At 34.1% G+C, this 23,123-nt stretch overlaps 1 protein-coding gene across 1 annotated transcript in view; it reads right to left on the bottom strand.

The window, feature by feature from the left end:
* The window catches only part of Pkp4 (plakophilin 4), a 247,528-nt gene that overhangs the window by 159,229 nt on the left and 65,176 nt on the right, over positions 1–23,123 (bottom strand). Inside the window, exon 2 of the mRNA XM_077802620.1 lies at positions 8,723–8,859. Coding sequence (XP_077658746.1) covers positions 8,723–8,854 — 132 coding nt within the window. The 5' untranslated portion in view covers positions 8,855–8,859. The remainder of the gene's footprint in view (positions 1–8,722; positions 8,860–23,123) is intronic.

The following is a 23,123-nucleotide window of genomic DNA, read 5'->3' as shown; positions in this document are numbered from 1 at the left end:
TGTGATGAATCAGATGAATGTAGATGCATCAGTTTATTTCTGATTTCTGTATTCCATTGGTCTGTTTCTGTCTTTTTGCCAATATTATGTTCCATGTCTATAGTATATTTTGAAATCAGTTATTGTGATGTCTCCAGCATTATTTTTGTTTATTTGTTTGTTTTTTGGGTTTTATAGCTCAATATTGCTTTGGCTATTCTGGATCTTTAAAAGCTTATGGGTTAAATAGTTATTTTTTATTTTAAAAAAGATTAAAAATTATTCAATCAGATAAAATAAGTTTCACATCAATAAAATGTTTGCCCAATTCTGAAATCCAAATGAAATAAATTTAGTGTAACAGCATTCTATTCATTACCCACAGTACAAACAAAAGTTTTATATTCTTACCTATAAACCTTCCAGTCTTCTAATAGATCAGCTTAGAAGGATGCCAACAGAAGAAATCAATAAGATATTTTTTAAAAAATAATATAATAAGAATTCACTTTTTCATTACTCTTTGCTAACTGAAATAAACAGAAAATCAAGATCCTGCTGTTAAGAGCTTACACTATATAAACATTTTTAAATACATTATTCTCCTTACTAAGAAATATATAAGAGAATAATAGTACAATGGGAAAACTCAACTATGTTTCTCCCACTTCCTACAGTTATATCTTTGAAGCAGGTGACATATGAGTTAAAGTCCAGAATGAAAAATAGGAGACATTAATTTAGTCCATATTTGAGCAAAAAGGGCTTAATTTTTTTAAAAAGGGCAATTTATGTATATATTTTGAAAAGGGAAGAAATCATACTTATGTCAATTCTGTGATGAAAAGTTATTTCTAAATCAATAATAGAAGGCAGAGATGCTAAACATGGACAAAATACTAAGAGTTACTTCCTTTAGAATAGCTTACTGGAAGGCCATCAAGGGTGGGCAAGAAACCTGTTGTTGACTAAGGCTTTAAGAGTGATCTTAGAAAAAAATCACTCTAAAATCATGCTGCACTGTGGGAATTTTTATATATAAATATCTACAAATGAAAATACTAGCTTAATAGTCTACATATTTAAACAATAAACGCCAATTATTAGAAGAAAATTAAATTTTCTTTTAAGAGACAAAGATATTGCAATTTTAAGAATACTGTCTTCAAATTTATGATAGCTATTTTCATATTTGAAATATGATTACACACATATCATTGTATAATAAGTATTTGCCTTTGAGTATCAAAGATGTTTATTTTTGATAGTCATTTCCATCTGAAATATGATTATATAGAATATAATTATATAATTACTTATGATTATAACATACATAGCATTGACTTCAAATTTCAATGTGTTCTTTCAATTTGCTTGTTGACCATTTATATATGTGTAATGCCTATATTATAAAGGTTTACGTGTACAAAAACTCTTAAAATTCTGTAAGTTAAGACATAGATTTGTCTTTGAACTACCTAAAAAAAAAAAAAATTAACATTTTAAATGATTTTTCTTAGGAATGCCTGAAATGAAATAAATCATAACCTAAACTATTTTGCTGAAGTACAAGCAGAACTGATCGTTTTGGAAACAATATGTTGATAAAATAAGATCACATGGATCTGTTTCTGCAAAGTGACAAAAATGACAATTTAGAAACTGAAACATGAAGACAGGCACCAGAAAACTTATTTTTGTGATAGCTGTGGAATAACTTTAGGGATACACCTGAAGGGAAAAGTATGTTTCTAAATATTTCTCTCCAGAAGTGATTCTAAAAAGAACGATCATGCAGAGCAGAGAATTTTATGCTGAAGGATCCTGTCATATATTTAATCTCACCAACTCAGCTGTCAGTCATTTCAAATTTAATAGCAGAAAGTAAGCATGTACAGGGGAAAAAATTATTCCATATATTAATAATTTAACTCTGAACAAAAATTGTGAAGTGGGTTATTCAACAGAAAATTATGATTTTAAACATGCAAAGTCAGAGTTGGCTTTAAATATTAACAAAGGAAAAATATTCTATTACTTTCAAATGTAAATGAAAGATAATACTAAGTCAATGGTAAAATTAAAGTTAAAAATGCCTACGTTAACAAATTTACATAATGCATATATGTAGCCCACTTAAATATAAAAGGGGCAAAATATTTTTGGATCTTATAGTTCAATTATATTGGTCATGGGTCAATTACTCTCAAGTGAAATATATAATAAATTTTGTGCCTATGCATTCTTCTGAGGATAGAAACTATATGAAGATGATCATCTTTATATGCCTTCTTACCAGCCCTTCCCCACTCCTTCCTTGATAAAGTGCAAATGCTTTGCTCACAGCAGGCTGTCACTAAATATTTTTTTTATTAATTAAAAGCAAAGTTAAGCTTCGTATAGAGGGTAGTGAGTATGCTTACGTTTTTATTTTTAGTTCATTTACCAGTAAGTATTATGAGGCATCTCCTATGTATTTCAATTTACATGTATGATCTAGCTATATGTGTACAACCAGGTAGAATCTGTTCAAATCCCTCAAGAGTTCTTTCAAAACAAAAACTAAATCCAAACAACAACCTTACAGTGTCAATACACCTAAAAAGATGTTTACAATGGAATCAACAGAAGAAATGATCAGTTATTCCGAGTCATATAAGACTAGGAAACTAGACTAGCTGACCGCTCATCAGATTACCAGAAAACGTGTGCCAATGTAAAAATATACAAGCTTTCTGTTAGCTAGTTTGAAAGATTATTCTTTAAGCCCAGAGATATAGCTGAGGGACAGGATGCCCTGTATCTTTATCACAAAATAAATAAATGTTATATTTCAGTCATATACATGCAACTTACGAGGACTGATCTCTTCAGAGTCAAGAATAGAAGGTTAGAATTCTTGAATGCGAACGAGCTAACTAATATCATAAAATGCTAGAATTTGACCTCATTTTGAACCTCATTTCTCTAATATTAAGGAAATAAAGCTATAAAATGAGATCACCCCACAAAAATCACTAAAAGAAAATCAAATCTTACCTTGTGTTTGATGCTGCAGTTCATGCATGGAAGACTTCACTATAAGTTACACAATAATTACAACTGCCAGGATAATTTAATTACCAATAGAAAACAATAACTAAGTTAATAACAGGAAATGTTAGAAATTTTAGACCTATTACAGAATGATGCTTTTAATTAAGCCAAAAACTATGCTTATTTACAGATGAAGTAAAAATTTGTCTTTTGCATATCATTGGGGTGTGCTGAGAGGACTATTTCATTGTAAATAAACATAGGGGTAGAATAAAAGGAAGTTGCAAAGGCAGGTGCCTAACAGTTGAGTTGTTTCAGTTTCAGAGGAATAAAGTAAATAATTATACTGGAATTTGTTCAGTTCTGGGCATTCTGCCATACAGGAAGGGTGTATAATTACTGAAGCTAAGATATCCATGTAAAAATGAAGTAATATCAATAGGACACAGTTGGACTCCAAATTTTCTTTTTTTAATCCTCAAAAATTAAGGATCTCTGGCTCTCATTTCATTCTTTGATATTTGAATATCACTTAAATCAATATGGCAGCAGTGAAGGTAGAATTACAATTTCTACAAAAGCCAGAAAATATTATCTTAAAACATGGTATCCTCTTTGAGATACCCACAAATTAGGAACATACTACACTCATCAAAGACAACAAAAGACACAAACAGAATCAAATGTGGGACCTCAACAGAGTAACAGAATTACACAAAATTTTAGCATGTTTACCAAATTATATTCTTGGCTTATCATTTCAGGCTATCTGGATTGGCCTCAACCTTAAATATGGATTCCAAGACTCTTAAATCATGAACCAAAAATAAGAGAATATGTTTGTGAGAGAACAGTGAAATGGCAGTGCCTGAAGAGTAAGGCCATGTTCAAATAGATCTCAGTCATTCAAGCCACTTTATGACAGAATATGAAAAAATTCTAATAAACATTATATGTGCCAATTTAGAGAATACAAATCAACCTGCGCCCTATATAGAAATATGAAATATACTCGTTAATCCTATCTGTGATTGGCCATGTGGTCCTCTTTTAAAGATTATTCTAGAATCAAGAGATCATATACTATCAGTTATAAAAGTACAATGTACTCTACCCCTTGGCCCAGCCTTGGCCCACTGCTTCCTTTGTGCCTGTGAAGTGAGTACTCTGGTGTTTCTGACTCAGCTGCAGGGGGCAGGAGCAAGTCTCTGGATGAGTAGCCAATATTTTGCCAAATTATAATTCCTCCCCAGCCAAAGATGTACTAGGCATTGCAAGGATGATTTAATTATTTTAGTCTAACATTTTCATAGAAGGAAGTGGGGCCCTTTGAGGGTACCAGATTTGGAAATATTTATCTAATTACTACGTGTAAGATGTTAAGCTAAGCACAAGAGTTATCAAGTTTGCTAGATACCTGAAAACTATCAAGAAACAAACATTCCACCTTTCCTATATCTGTAATCATCATGGACTCCTGGATTCTTATTGGGAGTTAAATAACTGCAGAAGCTGCCAAGTGATGATCCTCATTACAGCCAGCTGGTGGCTGGAGTTCAATGGACCTTTCCTGTAATTTTAGCCTCAAGACCAAGGATCCCATTACTTTGTTTTTCCGTGGGTGGACATTTTGTTTCTCTTAAAGAATGATCCTTACCATTTCTTCAGCAGCTACCCATATCACTCTGTAAACATAACACTGGGGACATCACTAAGATAACTGCCTCCTTTTATTCCCTGTACATAACTCAGCTAATTTGCAGAGATGGGAGATAAGCATTTAATATCTACACCATTATTTGAGCACTAATATGAAATAAATTTTACTTTGCTCTATGTAGAGACTGGATTTAATTTCTGGATTAGTGTGGATATACTAAAGTTTAAATTGTCTTAAAAACAAGAATGTACAGCTGAGTAATGAGTTGTCTAGGTGCTGTCTGTGAGACTCTTGTGCTGACAATGTTTCTGTAGTTGTGGCTACAGGTCACAGTATTATTATTTTTATTGAGGTAATTTTTAATAGCTTTATTTTATTCATTTATTTTTTATGTGGTGCTAAGAATTGAACCCAGGGCCTCATATGTGCTAGGCAAGCACTCGATTGATCACTGAGCCACAACCCCACCTCTACAGGTTCCATTATTAAAAGGGGGGGGCAAGGAACTGGAAATAAGGCAATTTGATAGTATTACTCTTCCATTTTCTCCTTGAACAGTCATTTATTGCAGGACTAATACATTCAACATGGTAGGAGAGAAGAAACCTGTAAATGGGTATAAAATAATGTAGAACATGGCTCTGCCCTTAGGAAGCCAATTATATGAAGCCAAAGAAGCATACAATTAAAAGTCACAGCAGTGGTATAAAGTGCCAAAGAAGATGAGTAGAGATGTGACTACAGGCTAGGGTAAATATGGCTTCATTAAAAAAGTAGTCTTGAACAGAAGTGGGTTATTTCTGTCTGTCAAAGACTAAGGACTCTTTCTGTACCTGCATAGGTATGTATCTAAGTGAATGACATCAATGTGAAAGGCTATAACTTCTTAAAAGGAGGAGACTATGAATTTCAACATGATGCTAAGAAGCAGGAACACTTTCTGGCACTGGAGGATCCTAGGTAAAGCTTGGCCAGTGGAGGAAAATATCAATATTTTATGACACCCTAAATCCAATTTCAGATGTTTAACAGACTCCTTATAGAAAGACTGCTACCTGTTGTTTGCTATTTCCTGCCTTATTACCCTGGGAGTACATGTGAACTATCTTAGTGGCTTGGATGCACTCTGTTTGAAAAAGAACCCCACGCCCACCCTTGGTACTGGGGATTAGAAACCCAGGGCCTTGTGCGTGCCAGGCAAGCACTCTACCAATTAAGCTATATCCCCAGCCCGGTGATAAAAGATCTTATTTTGCAATTCTGTAACCAAGTGCCTTGATGTTAAGTTTGAGGTTGCAATAAATTGGCATATTAAAAAAAATTATTTTCACATTCTCTACTTCTCATAATATATACATAAAACTATTCTAATTTGTAAAACCAGTATAGTAAATTTTTGAAAGTTTAATGCTGCATATGAGTAAAATACACAGCACAATCATTGTTCAAAGTTCAGAAAGGTGTTTTTGGTCTTCTGATACAAATATTCCAAAGAAAGCTCACTGAATTCCAGACAGATATGCCTAAAAGTAGAATAACGAGCTCCACCGAATAAGAACCTTTTCTTCTTATGTAGAGATGATGATGATGATGGTAACATTAGGCCTTATTAGATGTTGGTGCTACTATAAACATTTTACATGTTGATTAAATATCCTTTATAACTGTTATTATTCATCCCTAATTTTTTAAAAATCCATTCTCATTTTTATAAATGAGGCTACTAAGCACAGAGAAGTTAAGAAATCATCTCAAGATTATAAAGTGAACATAAAATCCAGGATAAAAAACCAGTCCATCTGCCTTGTTGCCCTGAAAGGATCCCTTGTTTCTGTACCCCAGTGAAACAGCATTCCTGAGACAGTGCTGCTATGAAACCAGGTTTGTCCTTTGAGATCTGCAGAGCTGATACCATCATTCCACAGCTATGAACACGGCACAACAGTAAGGATTTCCAGTAATTATGTACCCCATCGAAGAATATTGCTCTTTTGATACATAACATTATCAACATTAATCATCATAGTTGAGTATAAATTATAGCCTAAGAATGTCACTCTGATGAATATTTTATAAAATATATTGTAATTAGCTTCCTTATATATTACTTTTCTGTGTTCTGTCTCATTAAGCAGATGATAGGGAGTGGCATATTTCAGGAAAGTATTAAGAAGTTTTGATCCAACTATATGTTGTTTGATGCCAAAAAAATCAGATGGAAGCTGAAGTTAGCCCTATAAAATCAGGAGTGTTTCTCAGAACAAGAGACTGACATGATGTTTTTGGTGGAATGAATGAAATCCTGGGTAATGAGCATTGATAATTTTTTAAAGAAATTAAGTAAGAAAACTGCAAATGCATATTAATGGACTCAAATTCCTCAGGGCAGGAAAAGAAGCAAAGACTAGAGTATATCCTTCCACTAAGTAAATTATCTGAGAAATATATGACAAGTCTTTTAAAGAATAACCCAAATACTTGCAATATGTTTTGCTACCTTGAGGAACAGGAATCCTTGCTATCTATCATAAAATATTCATTCAGATACTATTTACTGATAAAAGATAAAATTTAAAAGTCATCTGAGGCCATCAAGGATTTCTAGTGCCAGAAATCCTAACAGGCTTCCATATTTTCTTCAATTTGCAGGCATCTGGTCTAAGGCACAAATACCAAATTCCCATTGCTATGTTTATTGCACAGTTTCTAGTTTTAAGTCCGTTTTGGGCATTTTGATGAATTTATCATCATGTTTCTTCAGAACATATTATATGCTGCACATAAATCAGAACTTTTATGTCTTACAGATCTAGATCCCTACGTCAACTCTTTACAATTATTGAGTACTACAGGAGGAAAGTCCTTTTCTCTCCCCTAACAGTGATAGAAGCTTAGACATTCCATAGTTTGGTGAAAGTAGAAAACCATACTGACTGTGCTTTTCTTGTGTTTAAATGTGGAAGGTTTAAAAACTTTTATTCCAGCAAAAAATGGAAACATTTTCCATTTTCACATTTTACTGTTAGAATAAGTTGTGAAATGATTTTTCTTAAAAACAGTTTTAATGTCAAATGCATGTCATAGGTTTAGAGTAATCTTTTACACCACATTCCTAATTTAAGCCATGGCAAATGGTAAAATAGCAAGGTATTAATTATTTCTTCACTCTCAGCCATCACTAGTCATTTGAGCTATGATACTGATTTAAAAAAAAAATTCCAGAAAATACACATTTAGATTAAAGCACCCAGTGATTTAATCATAACATTTTAAAAAAGATTAATATTATATTATTTCAGCTAAATAACCTTCACGGGAGGGGGGCATTTAATTTTTTATTGGAGGGAAGGAGCAGAAAAGAAAACTACCCCTAGAACTTTAAATTTACATTTACCTTATAAAGATTTTAAATATTAGGCAATTAAATTCCAGAACTCCAATTTCTCTAAGCACTACAGATAAGACCTAATGTATATGTTACTTGGGTTTAAAGGAAACAGAGAATTAGTTCCTTAAAAAAGAGGACATAAACATGACATTGAAGCAAATTGCCACAGTTTGACAAATTTTAGAACATTAGCTCACAAAATGAATATACTTGGATTCAGACAAACACACAAATACAGCTTTTATCCAAAAATCACAGAGACAACCCTAATACCTATGTTAAAATGCTCAAAATATCTAAGGATAAGTATGACAGGCCTCAGATTGCCAGAGTCCTGATAGAAAAGTCAGCATTATGAAATATGCTTTACACAATTTTGCGTGCATGCACATACTCTGCAATGTGGGGGAGACAGAGACACCAATCACCATCAATATTGTCCTTACTTGCAGACGCACAAGTATCCTGCATGTTCCGATTCTGACTGGCACCTGGAGCGGCTCTACATGCCAGTCATCCCAATGTACTCAGGAATGTAAACACCTTATAATTAGAAAACGTGAAGGTGTCAAGGTCGTTAGACAAATTTAAAACATATCCAAAGATTAATTTTTAAAGGCACTGAAGAAATAATTGTAACTTTTAATAAAAGCATGTACCTGCTCCTTCACGGAAGCTAGAATAGTGGTGGCTGTGGTCTCGGGTTCCATGCCTGGGCCAGTGGAGGCAGCTTCCTGGTGGGTCTGTGGTTGCCCCTCCTCCACCAATGAGGCCTGCTCAGGAGCTGGCATTCCTCCTGCAACCAAGCAGGTAAAGGGTTAACACTTTCTCCTGGACTCCTGCATGGACAGAGGATTTACAGATGGTTCCTAAGAACAACAGTGGACTTCTACAGCAATGATCACAGTTCCTTACAGCATTTGGATTTCTGAAAGGTAACATCCAAAGCCAAAGTATAGCTTAGTGATACAAAACAAAAAAGAATCAAATAAATAATGATAATAATAAAAAGTATTTAGACAATGTTTAAACAACATTTAGTAGAAAATGACACAAAAGGGTTGGGGAGGAAGGCTTATTAAAAATATATTACAGATAGTAAGTTGTCAAAATTTGGTTAAATGTCTTAATTTTTTAACAGATAATAAATAAATATGAATATCAAGAAACTAAATAACAAACACTCTAGGTTGCTAGTAGAATCAGTTTTCAAAGAACTAGTAACACAAAGTAAGACATCTACAAACATTAAATGACAGAAGAAAAAAATGCTTTATTAATTACAGAAGAGGCTTATGCTTATGTATGAAGCACAAAAAAGGAATTTAAAATTGGGAAAGGTTTAAAAATAAATAAAATTACGCAGAACTTAAACAAAATGAAAGACACTTTTGGTGGGGTCTTAGAGCTAACTTGGTTTCCTTAGAGGAGTGTGATTATCTAAAGATGACAATGATTAGGGAGATGGTGTTGAAAAGATAACCTGTTTTCCAGGTCCATAACTTGTGACAGAATAGGTTCTTAGTAGGAGATAGAACATCTTTCCTAAGATAGCACTTCACTGAGAGCAGTGTATTTGCAAGGAGACTTAGTGATACCTGATATGGGCATTTTGCAATTTTGAAAAAGAGCAGAAAAATATACCCATATAAAATGCCAAAAATGTTACAATAACTTGTTTACATGTCAGCCTTTACAACTGTCTCCATGAGAGCACAGTCTATATCATACCATGAGATTAGCCTATTGCTTGGCATATGCAATAGATCCTCAATCTTTGCTGAATAAATGAACATATGAATGAAGGATGACACTTTTTCATTCCAGTCATTAGGTAAATACCATCAAGTAGTAGGATGCCCTGAAGACCCTATCTGTTTAGATGTGTTTGTTACACCATATACTGCTAGAGGGACATCTGAGGCCATGAATATTTTTCTCAATTTTCTTCATAGTTCTAAAAATTACTCTACTATTTTAATTTTTTATCACTAATTTCCATAGTGTTCAATTCTAGTTTGATCTGGGATTTTTCCCCTCATACTCTCAAATTTCAATATCAGCCTGCTATCCATTTTCAAAGTCATAGCCTATAAGTAAAAGACAAAATATGCATATCACCAAAGGTCCCTGGCTCCCAGGTTGGTGGGGAGGATCTTGGTTCTAGGTTCCACTAGTGGTTGTTTTATTCTTGCCATGTTAATAGGTGTAAAAATGGAAAACAGGTCTAATGAGCTTATTTGTGCATTTCCCCCGATGCTAGAGATGCTAGACTCATGGAGAGTTCTTGTGCCTATTCCATTCAGTGAATTCTCTAACTCCCAGTTTTATGTAATACAAGGCCCAAGTGGGCCCCAATCTGCAAGGAGGAGGATTTTCTCATGTAGGAATGGTAGGAAGAGCTTCAGGTTTGAAGTCAGTGGGTCTAGGATCAAAACCTAGGAGCCCTAGAACAAGTTACCACCCCTCTGAACCATACTTTCTTCTCTGATAAAAATGGGCTTACAAACTTTTTATGCAACAAAATAGAATAATTTTATGTCAATCTTTAGTTTTTAGTTTATGTGGTATGTTTACTTACAATAACAACCAAACAAAATTCTCTCCTGTAATTCATCAGTTGTTAAAACAAGATATGAGGTCTACTACTTTAAAAAACAAATGCCACACATAAATATACTAGATTAGTATTCAAGGTAAGTAAAGATAGGAAAGTGTTTTATGCCACTGAAAACAATCACACACCTTAAAATCAGCAGATGGTTGCAAAGAACAGAATTGTTACCATGCAACAGGGAAACAAATAATGCTAGAAACCAAAAATTATAAGTGTCAAAAGTATAATATAATGAAGCAACTAATATGTGATAAAAAAAGAGAAGAAAAAAATTCAGTGAGGGCTGGGATTGTGGCTCAGTAGTAAATCACTTGCCTAGCACTTGCAAGGCCCTGGGTTTGATCCTCAGCACCACATAAAACTAAATAAATAAAGGAATGTGTCCAACTACAACTAAAAAATAAATATATAAAAAATATGGAAAGCAGTATGGCGATTCCTTGGAAAATTGGGAATGGAACTACCATTTGACCCAGCTATCCCTCTCCTTGGTCTATACTCAAAAGACTTAAAAACAGCATACTACAGGGACACAGCCACATCAATGTTTACAGAAGCACAATTCACAGTAACTAAATTGTGAAACCAACCTTGATGCCATTCAGTGGATGAACGGATAAAAATGTGGCACATATACACAATGGAATATTACTCAGCAATAAAAGAATAAAATCATGTCATTTGCAGGTAAATGGATGGAGTCAGAGGAGATAATAAAGCTAGCCAATCCCCCCAAACCAAATGCCGAATGTTTTTTTCTGATATAAGGATGCTGATTCATAGTGAGGTAGGGAGGGGGAACATGGGAGGAATAGATGAACTCTAGATAGGGTAGAGGGGTGGGAGGGGAGGGGGCATGGGGTCAGAAATAATGGTGGAATGTGATGGTTATCATTATCCAAAATACATGTATGAAGACACGAATTGGTGTGAATATACTTTTATACAATCAGAGATACAAAAAATTGTGCTGTATATGTGTAATATGAATTGTCATGCATTCTGCTGTCATAAATAAATTTTAAAAATTAATTTAAAAAAAGAAAAAATATTCAGTGAACAAAGAGAATTTGAGAAAAGAAGCAGAAACATATTTGGGAAAGTAATTATTTATTCCTACTACAAATAGGAGGAACCATACTATTTAAGAAACAGAAAAATGTGTTTTTGTAATTATGTCAGAGTTATTTTACATAATTTCATAATATTTACTTTGATGAGCTGATTACTCCAGAAGGAAGGAGATGAACATTTTTTGAGTACCACTCTGCCCACATGCAATGCAGGGTTATAGGGGACACAGGCAAAAGGCAGTTATGGCTCATCATCTAGCTGATGTAGCAAAATAAGAAACAGTTCAGGGCAAAGGAGCATAATGCAAATGATATAACACTAAAATCAATAGAAAGAGGTTCAAAGAGTGTACAAATTTGTAAAGTAAACTGCTATATGTTAAGAAATTCAAGAAAAGAGGATATTTTCTTAGATGGGGATATTTTATTCTGATTCCTTGAAGACTGGAATATATCACTGATGATTACAAACATTCACTGGGTGAAAAGTGAGGACAGCAGTACTCATCCATTACTGAGGAGGAGACACACACCTATTCCTGGAAGAGTCCCCAAAACCACAACCAACAAGGAACAGGGAGAGACACCACAATGCTGACAAGTTATCAGCCTATTAAGGTTTCCTGTCTATTTTCCTGTAGTTCTTCAATCATATATTATTTAATGATTTGGAAGGAATAAAGTAAATCTAAACAGAGCAGTTGAATCTACTTTTTACCAAGCCCAGAGGTGAATATTCATAATGACTAAAGTCGCAGAATGACATTATTACTCTTTCCATTTATAAGGAAAGAAGCAATGAGTATAGAGCACAGAGACTTCAACAAGCCTGACATGACTGATCACATTCTGGAGACCTGAGAAAATTTACAAGAAGACTGCCAAAACATTTTGGGGGGCTCTGCAAAAAACTACAGAGAACAGAAGATATGCCAAAAAAATCAAGGAGAAAATGCCATGGCTGTATTTAGAAAAAGAGAAGGTAGACTCTTCACATTAGAAACTCTAGAGCTAGACAAGATCTTGGGTGAGATTTTTATAAAGGATGTTATCCAAGAGTGATTTGTGAGAAACAAAAAGAGGCACACCAAAGAAAAGTCGTGTTAAGCTGGTCTAATTTCTGTCTTTGGCAGTGTAACCATGGAAATGCAGTGTGTTTAAACTCCAGTGAGGCATGTACCATATTAGAAGGCCCCCAAGATACTATAATTAACATAGAAATGGGCCTGAAATAAGGGCAACTGCTGACTCCAAAAGTCTACAAATAACTAAATGAAATATATCACCTTATGGTGCTTTTTAATGTAATGCTTGAGTTCTGACCTTGACCCAATTCTAACTAAAACTTCAATCATAATATAAATAATAATACATAGAACATACTGAAATTCTTGAATAACTAAAAGAATACTGAATTTATCAAATGATAAAAATCAAAACACAAAACATATATTGCTATGATGCAGTAATGAGCTGCCTCAAATGATAAAAACAACAGGATAAATAAAGGGTTTTGTGTTTAGGTTAGCTCAACAGGACCTTGGGGTGGAAGGGGGAATGTGGGCACTTGCGGTACAAGGACAAAATGAATGAACAACTGCCATAAGCTAAGGTGATCTTATACTGTCCTGATTGAAGTATTTAAGATGATTGGAATAGGACAAGTGAGTGTACAACCCTCCTCAGGCTGCTTGGGATAGATTCACTTCCAGCTGTGAGTAGCACATTCACAGGAATAGAGACTGGATCCATTCAAGAAGGATTGAGGTGGGTATTGAAAGGATTTAATCATTATTTCCAGGCACAAGAATAGCAATGAAATGAACGAACGATGTAGGTTCTGTTCCTTATGAGTTCAAAGCTTCTTAGGAGATATAGGATGGACAGACTCAAAAAGAGGTGGTCTGTATAGAGAAGTAAATTTTATAAACCTCTGAAGAACTGCCATGGATAAACATAGTTAAATTCTTTAAGTTACAATCCCAAAACCTAGACTAAAAGTGAATGACTATTTTAACAATGTGTATCATCCTACATAACTGCTTTCTTTATGACATATTATTATATTACAATGATTATATTACTTTGAATTGAAATTAAAGAAACCATAAGGGAAAACTCAGGAAGGTCTCTTCTTTTGGATCTAAGGGTCAAATGTTGGAAATTCAAGAAGTGATTGCCTTTGAATGTGGCACATTCCTCAGCACAAGAGCTCTTCATTCCAGGTGTGAATGGTTATATAGCAGGAAGAGTACAGAAGGGATGCTGATTCTGAGTGTGTTAGACACAGGAAACTCTGAGGCTTCTAAATTTTGAGTCTGGCACTAAAACAACTTCTATATTCTGATTCTTGTGAATGTTCCTCAGGATTCTTCAGAATGTTGACTTCTGCATCATACTGTCTCTGTAAACAGGCACCTGAAAAGCAGGAAGCTATGCTTTTCCTGAGGAAATGGTAGAAATCATAGCACTGGCTCTTTTTCTCTCTTTATTTGGCTGCAGAAAGCTCAGATGAATCTGTGACCAACTCTTAAATGTGTGGTTATGCATATCTCTGCTCTCAAACTTCTTCTCTTTTTATCACATCCTTGGGCTGCATTCTTTTGTACCTCTTCAAACACTTTTTGGAGGAAGGTGATTTGAACAGTTGTGTGTCTTCATTATAATTTTAAGTAAAGAAGTTTTTGTGTGGAACTGTTAGTATGATAGGGTGAGTGTTCATGTCCACAGTTGCACTTATGTCTACTTTATATTGAACTACCACTGATTAATAGGCAATTTTAATGCTCAAGACTTTAAGGTCACATACACTCTCATATGATCACTGAAGTCTCTCTTTGCAGGTTATGCATGCAATATATGGGCAACTAAATACTCAATATACATAATCCCTTTTATTGCAAATGATACTAATTCACAAAGTCATCTTTGTGCTAAATCTCTGAAATAAGAGATTAACCAAATACTGTTATTTTCCTCTATTTACTCCCTTCTACTCTTCTTATTGAAAATTTTGGACAAAATATACTAAGAATATTTTGTTTAATTCAGCAAAAAAAAGCTGGTTTCTACCTATTTTTTTCCCCTTCCTCTTTTGAGTTTGTAATCTGGAGTATAAAATACACCTTGTAACTTCATTTACAACACTCAGGAAAATGTTATATTGGTAAGAATCACAATTTCAAAATTCATAAAATAAAATACTAAGTTTAGGAACAAACTAAGAAAAAGTGCAAAAAATAAGTGAAAATACCTAAATTTAATTTAAAATCTAAAGACAGACACTAATGATATAGGATAATTGAAAAGTTTAAATAAACATTAAATGAACCAAATATTTTAAAAGGAAAACCAGAAAAAAACTATTATCATTACGTAGCAAAGATAACCTTCTCTTTGAATTATTTATAATGAAATGGGAACAGATATTACAGAAGAAAATAATGAAGTACAGTACTGGGAAATTAAGAATGTGCCTGAAAGTTTAATATCTTCGGGACCATATGGAATTTAGTCTAGAATTATAAAAGGAACACTAGATAAAGTTTTTACAGTTATATTTTTGAGATGTCCTGAAAATAGATGCAGTATGAAAAACTGCAACTATTTAGGATGATTGGTAGTTAAATACTAACCTAATCTTGCAGTTCATCTAAAAATTGCATTTTTTTTTTTGGAAAGAATTTGTAGAGAAGGGAGCTATATGCCAACTACATAGTAATTCTAGAATAATATACGCATAGTATTTAAATATTTTGATTTGTAAATTTATTTTTACAATTCAAAGATGACTAGAAGATATCCAGATATAAAAAGCAAACAAATAAGAGCAACAATAAAAGGTGTGAATGAGGTCATTCAGAAAAGAAACAGCAGGATGGCTGATAATGAAGTGCTCAACCTTATTAGTAATTAGAAAAATGCAACTCAGTACTGCAATGAGATATCAATCCACTACCACTGTAAGAGCAGAACATTTAATTTCAGATTCTGGAGAGAATGGGGAGAAGGGAGACTATTACATGCACGTCACTGGGACCACAATTTTGGAGTACCTTTTGGCATTACTTAGTAGAGTGGTGACACATGCATCTCCTAACCCAGTATCCAAAAGTGAAGATACTTGTCCATGAGTATGCACCTGATGAGATACACAATTATATTCATGACTGTATTCTTTCTAAAGGCCATAAACCATGAACAACCTAAGTGCCCATTAACACAGGATGGATAAAATGTATTGTGGTATATTTACGTAAAATATATTTCACCTATAGCCATAAATGAATGGATCACAACTCTATAAAACAAGAATATATTTCATACCATAATGCTGAACAGCAAGTTGCAAAAGAATGCAAAGAGTGGAATTCCATGTATGGAAAGTTTACATATAGGCAAAATGAAGCTATGAGTAGTGGTGACCTCTGTGAAGCAAGCAGGCTATGTGATCTCAGAAAGGTACACGAAAAGCTTCTGCAGTAATGGCTTGCCATGGGCAGTAGTTACACAGATATTGCCTACTTCTTAATATTCCCTTAATTGTATTTATATCCTATGGACTCTTCCATAGCTGTATTTTTTATGGAAAATGAAAAAGATTAAATCTAGAACTTACAATAAATATTAGGTGTGATTCATAAATAGAAAAATAATATATACAATTGTATAAAAAACATAAAATAATATTTAGTAGCTTAACTGCTAGAGATAATCCACTTTTTTAAAAAAATGTTTTTTTTAGTTGTCAATGGATGTTTTATCTATCTATCTATCTATCTACCTATCTATCTATCTATCATTTATTTTTATTTATTTTTACGTGGTGCTGAGGATTGAACCCAGGGCCTCATGCATGCCAGGCAAGCGCTCTACCGCTGAGCCACAACTCCAGCCCAAGAGCTAATTCACTTAAGAGAATTACACTACCCGTGGTTTTAAAATTACATTAAGTATAATTTTATGATGCATAAATGCCTAGAAGGAAGTCACTTCAATGACAAGGGTCCTAAGGTACAAAAATCATGTCCTCAAATCCTATACCATTCAATAATTTCTGGGGGGAAAAAAAAGTTAATTGTGACATCAGTGTCAACACTGCTATGTGCAGAAAATGATGTTCTGAGCAATGTGAATGGTGCTCCCTGGCATTACAAGTGTGGACACAGCCCCAGTGACAACAGGTAAACACTGCATATCTGTTAGTAAAAACTAGAAATTTTATTATGATAAACATGGATTACACTTGGGTATTTTCAACTTTCCGTCCAAATAAATACCTTACTTCCCATGGAGAATAAAGAAAGAAAACAAGGAACTCTATAGTACTTTGGGGAAAGTACTATAGAATTAGGTAGGTTTTGTTTGGTTGGATTTCTCTCTCTCTCTCTTTTTTTTTTTTTAAGATTTGGAATTCTTCGTAGTGTTTAGATGCCATAATGAGTAACAAAGAGAAGAAATAAATGGAAATCATGATAAATCCAGAGTCTGGAATGGTAAAGGGTGTACAAAGACCTGATGAAGGTAATCAATACAGTAAGAATTAAACTCTTCAGAGGGGAATAAGTGGATCAAGAGGCAAGATAGGTGTACCTCTTCCAACTCACAACTCAATGAAATAAAAGGCATTTTCTCATTAAGGTAAGAAAAATTTGTCACTCTAGAAAAGTCATCAGTGTGCAAAAAGGTCAGAAAGATAATGGCTGCAGATTCATGGTAAAGTAACCACAGCAGATCATCACACATAAGAGACAGAAACCACCTTTGGAGGTGGGAGAGCTACAGGCTCAGAGCCTGGTAGATAACAGATCCTAGGAGCCAAATTAGGATAATAAAGAAAGAGTAGTGAGCCCCTGCCCTGAAAGTGCCTAAGCACTTTCCAGAGGCAAAGAAAGCAAATTCAGACAGAGCAGGTGTCAGCTACCTACTGAAGCCCAGGGGGGACGAAACTCCTTAAATAGAAGAAAGTAAAGTGGAACAGGTAGAACTAATGTCCTTAGTGTTTACATTCAAAACTGTGGGGAAACAGAAATAACCAGACAGTGGAAAAAAGTTGAGGGTAAAAATATGTCAATTGAGGAGATGAATGGCAAAAGAATTCTTCAAAAGAGTATTTCATAAGAATAATTTAAGTAATTTTATCAGGGAAAGAGAGCGGAGGGACGGGAGGTAGGGACTAGTTTGGAGACTAGAGATTAGGTCCAGGAGTAACATTTACCTACTCTGAGTTCTTGTAAAAGAGAAAAAAGGATTTGCATTTGCAGTTAAATGGATGGAGTTAAGAGCAGATAATGCTAAGTGAAGTTGGCCAATCCCAAAAAACCAAAATGCCGAATGTTTTCTTTGATATAAGGAGGCTGATTCATAGTGGACAGGGAGAGGGAGCATGGGAGGAATAGAGGAACTCTAGATAGGGCAGAGGGACTGGAGGGGAAGGAAGAGGGCCTGGGGTAATTAATGATGGTGGAATGCAATGATCATTGTCATTCAAAGTACAGGTATGAAGACACAAATTGATGTGAATATACTATGTATACAACCAGAGATATGAAAAGTTGTGCTCTATATATGTAATAGGAATTGTAATGCATTCTGCTATCATATATCAATAAATAAATAAATAAAATTCACCAATTAAAAAAAAGAAAAAAATGGAGAATACTAAAAGGTGTATTGAAATGATATGCGAGTTTCCCAGCATTAAAAACAAACTTTAATTTAAAATGGGACAACAAGTAAATAAAGTGAATGAAACATACCAGACTAACTCATGGAAATCTCCAGGTTCCAAGGATAAAGAAAAGATTGTACAGGTTATTACAGAGGAAACAAAGACTGAGAATTGGATTGGCAATACATCTCAAGAATTTACAGTAGATACAGATACAGATAGAAGATATTGCTTCCAAATATCCACCAAAAATCATGATTCATATATGAAGGCAAAATCATGGCATTTGAGGACAATAACAATAATCAGAATTTGTTTCCATACTCTTTAAAGAAATCTTACCATATGATAGAGTAAGGTTTAGGAGCCAAGAAATAGCACTAAACAAATAATTCAGGAAAAATGAAGATTACATCTAAATTAATTCCACTTCTGTTATCAATCAGAGCAATGAGGTACTAACAAAAGTAAAATTATACCAATGTCCTTATTTAACTTAGGGGGAGAAAAAGAAATAAAATAACTCTAGGTGACTGTGATTTTGCCAATCCACTCAAAAGAGGCAGCACCTACCACCCTCCCTTGCATCTGGGCTGTTCATGTGATAAGCTCTGACCACAGGATGTGGCAAATATGCTCTTAAGAGCCTGGCAGCTTCCTCTTTTGGAACTCTGAGCTCACTCTGCTATGAGGGAGATCAGGATTAAAGACACCATAGAGACAGAAGTCCAGTGATTCTACTCATTCCAGCCCAAATCTCAGAATATATGACAAACCATCCTGGATAGTCATATCCTGAGTGAGTTGCCAGATGACTGCAGCCACCTCAGTGAGCCTGGGCAAGACCAGCACAGCAATCTTGTTACCAATTAAGAAGGGTGAGAAATAAAACAGTTGCTGCTGTTTGAACCAACAAGATTTAGGATGGCCTGTTACATCTTGAATAAGTAATGCTATCCCATACAATCTCCAAGAGAGAAGATGAAGACAAAGAAAAAAATAGCATATTATTCAAAATATCATAAGAATAAAAAATTAAAATTTATATATTGAATTTTATTACAAAGACATCATTTATTTAATGCATTCACAATCTTCTTCTTATGTACCGCACTATAAACTAGGTGTTAAAGTATAAAGATGAACAAGACATTAATTTCTAATCCAATTCATATACTAAGAGGTAAGACAAGGCAAATTAACAAATAACTATAATAAATGCAACTAGTGAAAAAGAAGGCAGGTGCTCAAAAATGTTTTCAATTGGGGATACGTAAATGAGGATACTATTCCAGGTGGTGCAGAAGGATCCAAATGGAGAAAAGTCCACTTATATTAATTTTATTAAGCTTTTTTAGTTCAAAATTTTAGATTTCTAAAAATCTCCCTATTCTTTTATATCATTTGCAATTAAAGCTATGGTAAACCATATCAAACCTCAATCTGTTCCAAGTAAAAGATTTGCTTTCGTTATTAGTTTTTTATATCAAATACTATGGTTAACAAAGATTAAAGACTAATGAAATCACTAGTAAAGCACATGGGGATTTAGAAATATGGTAACTGATATGTGAATTAGTAAAGTAAAATTGAAGGACTTGGGCATTTAATAACATTCAGAGGTCTATTAAAGAAAAGTACATATACAGTAACAACTTACTATCTTATGTGGTGGCTATCATTTTAGCTCATGACATTGGCTTTTCTTTCTACATGGTTTTCTTTTTAGTAGCTAAATGGCTTTTCAGTGTCTTGAGAGGTACTAGGCAGTCTGGCCAATCATAACCTAGAAGTTCTTCTTTAGACTTCTATTTAAATTATAAATTAATTAATTTGTAACCTTAAAGATTCAATTTAAAATATAAAATTCTTTTTTATTGATTTTATTATTTTTTAAATACACGACAACAGTGGAATGCATTACAATCCTTATTACACATATAGAGCACAATTTTTTGTATCTCTGTATATAAAGTAGTTCATGTCAATTTATGCCATTATACATATACTTTTTTTGCATTACAATTCTTAATACACATGTATAGCACGATTTTCATATTTCTGTTTGTATATACGATATGTTGACACCCAATTCAAGTCTTCATACATGTACTTTGTATAATGATGACCATCACATTCCACCATCCTTGCTAATCCCCTTCCCCCTTCCTTCCCACCCCTCTTCCCTATCTAGAATTAATCTAATCCTTCCATGCTCTTCCTCCCTACCCCACTATGAGTCACCCCCCTTATATCAAAAAAAACATTCGGCATTTTTTTGGGGGGGATTGGCTGACTTCACTTAGCATTTTCTTCTCCAACTCCATCCATTTACCTGCAAATGCCATGATTTTCTTCTTTTTTAATGCTGAGTAATATTCCATTGTGTATAAGTGCCACATGTTTCTTTTTTTTTTTAATCCATTCATTCACTGAAGGACATCTAAGTTGGCTCCACAGTTTAGCTATTGTGAATTGTGCTGCTATAAACATTGATGTGGCTATGTTCCTGTAGTACGCTGGTTTTAAGTCCTTTGGGTATAGACCGAGAAGAGGAATAGCTGAGTCAAATGGTGGTTCCATTGCCAGATTTCCAAGGAATCTCCATACTGCTTTCCAAATTGGCTGCACCAATTTGCAGTTCCACCAGCAATGTATGAGTGTACCTTTTCCCTCACATCCTTGCCAACACTTGTTGTTGTTTCTTCATAATAGCTGCCATTCTGACTGGAATGAGATGATATCTTAGAGTAGTTTTGATTTTATATTTCAGAAATGATGAGCATTTTTTCATATAAAATTAATCAACAAATATATGAAAAATGCTCATCATCTCTAAAATATAAAACTTTTGAAGCATGCTCCATGGATCATTTCTTGCATCTCAAAATGAAGTGCCTATGGTCAATAACTCTGGGAAAAGTTACAGAGCATGCTTCCTCTTGAAAATCTCTAAGCATCTTGGTATTCTAAGTGTGATCTGCATATCAGCTACACTGATAGCACCTTGGAACTAAATGAAGAATTTCAAGCCTGCCTTAGACTTTTCTTGAGAATAAGATTTCTGATGTTTTGTTTACATTTTAAGAAAGTTTGAGAAGTACTCATTTAGAACTCTGTAAAGTCTCCAAGAAATCCTGAAACTAAATAAGCCTGTTTAGTTTCATCTAAGCCAACATCTCAACACGTATTTGTTATTTGTTTTAATTTTGGTTTTTGTGGTGCAGGAGATCAAATACAAGACCTCATACCTATTAGGCAAGCACTTTTCCACTCAGCTATACCTCCAGTTTCTCAACACTTACTTGATCACAGACCCCCACCTTTTCCTGAGGATCATCTATCAACATTCTGAGTAACATACTTCAGGGAATCCTGCAATACAATAATCATCATAGATAAGCAAATATTGCTAGAAAGAGGTACTGTTCCATCCTTCACAACTAAAATTTGGTCTTTCGCTTTTCCATTGATGTCAGGCTATTAAAAGAAAAATACCAATTAAGTACTTTAAAGAATATTGTACAGAATAATTTAAACTCTTTTCAGTAAAGATTCTAACAAAATTAAGCATGAAATTGTGTTTTGGCTGGATGATGATTACTAGTTTCTTGAAAACTTAGTATGTAACTAAGAATGAATGATTCTTCTAATAAAAGAAGCCAGCATTTCCAGATTGCCCCTTTAACCTGGAAAGAAAAAATGACAGGCAGAGTCCTCCAGAAAAATCAATAAAATAAGGGTAAGCTTGTACATGAATGAAATAAACTAGGAAATCAGTAAATGCACCCCTCCACCAAGAGATCTAGAAATTATAATCAAGGAACTATGATCCATCATGGGTGACTGGCATCAAAACTAGAGAAGGGTGTGGTCAGTATACAGCACAAGAAAGGAAAACCATGATTCCCACTCCATCTGAGGAAACAAAAATGGGAGACTACAAGAACAATATTCAGCTGTTGGTGCAGAGACAGTCCTGAGATGAAACCTCTCTTGAAGCTATCTCTTCACCTTTAACAAGATTCTGGATTCACCAGAGCACATGTTACCCTGATTCAGAGGAAGCCTCTTTAGCAAACATGATATTGTGGTAATTCTGCATTAAGAAAGAAGTGTCTGGTTTATGTATTACTCCTAATTCTTAGAACTATATAACTGAAGGCAGCCTCAGGATTGCAGTGACTTCAAAGTTTGTGATGTGATGCTGGGAAGGCCTTGTTGCTACAGCTAGTTGTTCTCTCCACACAAAAATCCAGCTGAATTATCCTAGATATTTAAGAAAGGGTTAACACAAAGCCCATATAAATGAATGGTTAGTAACCATAAATAACACATGTTTGTTAGTCACTCCAGAAGATGCTGAAAACAGCTATATACATATTAAAAAATGTATAAGGGTGACAGAGGTGCTCTGTGCACATGGGCATATTAGAGCTTGTCAGTTGGAATCTGTTTCACTTCTGTACATGCCTACTATCCTTGAATCTACACTATTACTCTGCAATGGCTATGCTCAGGTGGTACACTGCCACTAAGCCCATGAATTTAATTCTATTCTTTCAATATAAACTGGTTTAAATCACCTTTTACAGAATGATGTCTTAATTTTGGAATATCATTTATGTCTAAAAATCTGTTTAAAACTTTTGCTTTCACAGTGCATGTAAGTTTCATCAAAAGTACAAATAAAAGCCAGA

This window comes from Urocitellus parryii, chromosome 1 (genome assembly GCF_045843805.1).
Source record: "Urocitellus parryii isolate mUroPar1 chromosome 1, mUroPar1.hap1, whole genome shotgun sequence".
NCBI classification, from domain to species: domain Eukaryota; kingdom Metazoa; phylum Chordata; class Mammalia; order Rodentia; family Sciuridae; genus Urocitellus; species Urocitellus parryii.
Note: the sequence above shows the minus strand (reverse complement) of the source record. Positions and strands in the feature narration are given on the sequence as shown.